A 4086-nucleotide genomic window follows, 5' to 3' on the forward strand; every position below is an offset into this window, starting at 1 on the left:
TAATTTAGAATTTGTAGAAATGTAGAATTTAACCCAAATAGTAGGGACTTTAGAACCGTAATTGCAGTAGACGCCCTAGGAGAACTTACAACGGCCAATGTCACGCGCACAGGCGTTTCTTCCCTCACAGCGTGGTTGAAGTGTCCACCGAGGAGCGAAGCGTGGCAAGCGAATGAGAAGGCGATGCGAACGGGGCCTCATATCGCCGTCGAGTTTTAAGCTTAAGCTTGGGAGCTTAAGCATCCTCCAAGTTCCTTGTTTGTCCGCGTATGAGAAACCCGCGAACTTAAAAACAACATATCCTGTCAACAATGAATCAGTTTCAGAACTTTCTGACAAATAAAGAGTGTACACATACTTTATCTAATTACATTCCATTGTTATTCAAAAGGCCGATCTTTTAAATATTCTAGCTGCATTCACTTGGCCAGAACTTCTTGTCCATACTCCTGCTGAACAAAAAAGAATTGTTTGGGCAATACACAGCGTCCTGGGAGAACAGCTTCCATTCTCTGCCTCTGTCGCTACCTGCGATAAGTATAGGCGATGCGCAAAGCGCCGACGACGCCATCTGCCGCCACGCCTCGGAAGCGCTCGCGGGGCCCGGCGAGCAGTGTTCCCGCGAGCGTCTATACGCGAGTGCACGGATGGATGTGTTTTTCATCGTGATTTAACGATTCTGGCGGGCCTCAGCGATGTTGAAAAATAACTGCTGCGTTGTCGGCTGCTCAAACACACACAAAAAATCGCCAGGAACGCACATCTACAGGTTTCCGGTGCTATTTCTTGAGCGAAAGCGACGGCGGCGGTGGATTGCGGCTGTACGACGTAGAAGCTAAGCAATCGCGCTTTGTTTACGGCAGTGTTAGAACGATTACCGTGTTTTTATTTCTTCTTTTTTGTCGCTACGTTTTCAGCGAACGCTACTACGTTTACACTTGGTCGCCTCGCCTGCATTGTAGACACTACAATTCACATGAGGTTGTTATTACTGATAAGACGCGATACCTTGGCTCTCTTGAAAAACGAATGGCGCGAAGCGCAATGCGAGAGAATGTAGGGCAGGTGACGGCTCCTTTAAAAAAGCGCCGTGGAATCACACGTGTGCTGTACGAAATCGGCTGCATTCTACCTATTGATGGCACTGGAATGCGATCATCGGTGCAGAATGTTCGCTGTGCGCTTCTGCACCGATGATGACAAGCTTATCGTTTATTTTTTCACAAGTTTATCGTGCTGGTTTCAAAGTTTTACCAACGCTGATCCTTCACGTGGCCGACCCTGTGAAATCTATACGCCGGTGCGACAGCGCTCCCTCAAAATCTACTATATCAGCACATGGCACGTAAACGAAGCTACTGTGTCGAGAAAAAACATTGGTTCACGCGTCAACGCATGCAGGCGTTAGTGATCGGGACGTTATAAAGAAAGCGGTGTACTTACGATGAGCTCCACTTCGTAAGAGAAGCTTGTTGTCGATTGTCTGTGGCAAACACTTGTCGCGTATGGGGACATTGTCGTCCCACACAGCTGTGACATTGGACACATGTCCACTATTATAAAGTGCGGCTCCTTTGCGCACACTGTTGCCGCAAAAGTAATTATCTGGGACACGCACAACCGGCGAATCGCACGCGCGCAAATGAGGCGTCTGCTACGCGACCCGCGAGCGGTTTCAACGACCGCCGCTACGCGGCTTTCAGTGGCGCCCCTATAGGCGCTGCGCATCGCGGATAGAGCTGAGGGGACACCTTGAATTACGCGTCTCCTAGGAGCGCGGTACTGTGCGGAGAAGCAGCCACGCTACAACATGTCTGAAGGTGCCGCCTAAGTGAACGCAAACATTTTTTATACGCGGTCTATCCATCGTTCTCCCCTTGAGACCACCAAGACGATACAACCAAAGTCCGGACAAACAGACGGATGACAGCGCCACACTCCCTGACCTTTGAAGAGCCTCGGTGATTCTCTATGGATCACTTTATGGGACAACACACCGCACGAATTGAACGCTGCAGGCTGTTTCCGGTGTAACAGAAATAAAAGAACATTACCGTGCTTGTCGTATTCTGCAGCGTCGGCAGTGTGGACTCGCGTGGCTTGCCGTATATTAACGGAAAATCGAGCGGCAGTGTACTGCTTGCATCTTAGTTCTCGCGTATATATTTGGGCGGCAATGAAACGAATAAATAAATACATAAATAAATAAATAAATAAATAAATAAATAAATAAATAAATAAATAAATAAATAAATAAATAAATAAATAAATAAATAAATGGCTGATATATCACACTGATACACCTATAGGAGTCATGATCATCCCCATTGCAAAAGCCGAAAACGCACCCACGTTCTCGTTAAAATGAAGGCATTGAGGACTGGTGATAGTTTGTAGGTACCCCAAACATCAATATGGAGATAGCTACATCATCAGTAATTCACTCACAATCCGCTTTTGCGAACAGCATCAACAACCTCTGTACAGGAACCTTCCTGCAAGTTGTTTTTCTATGTTGATACGGCATGAAGAACGCAGAGACCAATTACATGTTTACTCTGATGGGGTCAGCCCTAGCACTCTGCAAAAGGGGACGATATTTCATGTCACGTTTTCTTCAAGAACGATCGCCTTCAGGGGATCAGAAAATCCTGCGATTCTGCTCCAAGATAAGAAACACTATCGAGACCTTGCTTGTTTCTTATGTTTTCCATTGCAAAGCGTTCTCTTCCTTCCCTTTCTCAGCATGTTCTCAAATTGTTGGTCGCTGTCCGCCGTTGGCGTGTATTTGTGTTGGCTGATGCGGGGCCACAACTTGAAGTGCGTGCCATTTTGTCGGTGATTGGGTGATTGTGCGATGCGGAAGAAGCCCGGCAATGCGCGTGTTGGTGCGCGGGCCCTCGAGAGAAGCGCATCGTAACTTGGGAATGCGTAAGCGCGAGTAGACACGGACTAGAGGAAGACACATACGGACAACAGACAGACGGCAAGGCGCTTCCGTCGGTGTGTCCGTGTGTCCGTCCGCTAGTCCGTGTCTACTAGCTTGACATTTACGCTTCCAAGTATGAATTCCAACTCGCACCAGAAACAGCAAGTCCCCGGTAGTTTTCGCACACAAGTGTTCCAGTGCAATTTCATTACTTTACCGAGAAGACATTATACCCCAGGTAGAGTCAGTTAGATATTTAGGGATAACTTACAACCGAAAACTTAACTGGAGTCCCATATAGAAACATGGCTGTAAAGGAGCACGCACAGCAGGTATGCTACGTATGCTCGGCAACAGCGCGCCGGTTTGCGCAGAGGACGTGCCCTTATGATTTATTGTATGACGTACATTCGACCGGTGTTAGAATTCGGCTGTGTTTTGTTTTCTGCCGCTCCGGCTTACAAAGTTTGACCACTGGTTCTTATAAAACGCTAATCATACGCTTATGTCCTGGGCTTCCTAATTTGTCGCAAAACGATATTATATACGAAGAATAACACCTGCCTTATCCTTATCACAAAGGTTGTCATAGTCGAACAGTACGAAACATTCCTAAAAATCTATACGTCCTCCACAGAGGAGGTCACGGTATGTTTTCATTATTCATCCGGCCTCATTTTTTCAAAACACCAATGGTCTAGATTACGTTGTCCCCAACTAATTTTACCACAGGACATTTGGACCCTTAAAAGGTCACCTCTATGAAGTACTTATACTCAGTACTGTAGAAGCAGTTAGGATTGAATTTGACGATATACCTATGTCCCAGAATGGTAAACAGTCTACCATATCGATTCTAAATGGCATTTCGAAAATCATTTGGCCAATCTAGAAACAAACATTGTGATAGCGACTGATGCTTCCGTTGGCGAAGAGAAGGCAGTGTTGGAATCGCATCATTCTCTCTAAAGATTGGACTTTCTCAATTCGCTTACCTGACTTTTACGCCTATTTTCCAAGCTGAATTGCTGGCTATAGTCCTAGCATTCGTTACATTGCCCTCAGTCTCTGTCGAAAGTGGTTATTCTAACAGGCTGCCTCTCTGCTCTTCTTAAGTGCGCCTAATTTATTAAGTACCTTAGAGACATCAGTTCGCT

The 4086-nt window shown here is 46.3% G+C and overlaps 1 protein-coding gene across 1 annotated transcript in view; it reads left to right on the plus strand.

The window, feature by feature from the left end:
* Positions 1–3234: 3234 nt before the first annotated feature.
* The window catches only part of LOC119382057 (protein tumorous imaginal discs, mitochondrial-like), a 19526-nt gene continuing 18674 nt past the window's right edge, over positions 3235–4086 (plus strand). The window contains exon 1 of the mRNA XM_037649791.2: positions 3235–3261. Coding sequence (XP_037505719.2) covers positions 3235–3261 — 27 coding nt within the window. The remainder of the gene's footprint in view (positions 3262–4086) is intronic.

This window comes from Rhipicephalus sanguineus, chromosome 2, assembly GCF_013339695.2.
Source record: "Rhipicephalus sanguineus isolate Rsan-2018 chromosome 2, BIME_Rsan_1.4, whole genome shotgun sequence".
Classification (NCBI taxonomy): domain Eukaryota; kingdom Metazoa; phylum Arthropoda; class Arachnida; order Ixodida; family Ixodidae; genus Rhipicephalus; species Rhipicephalus sanguineus.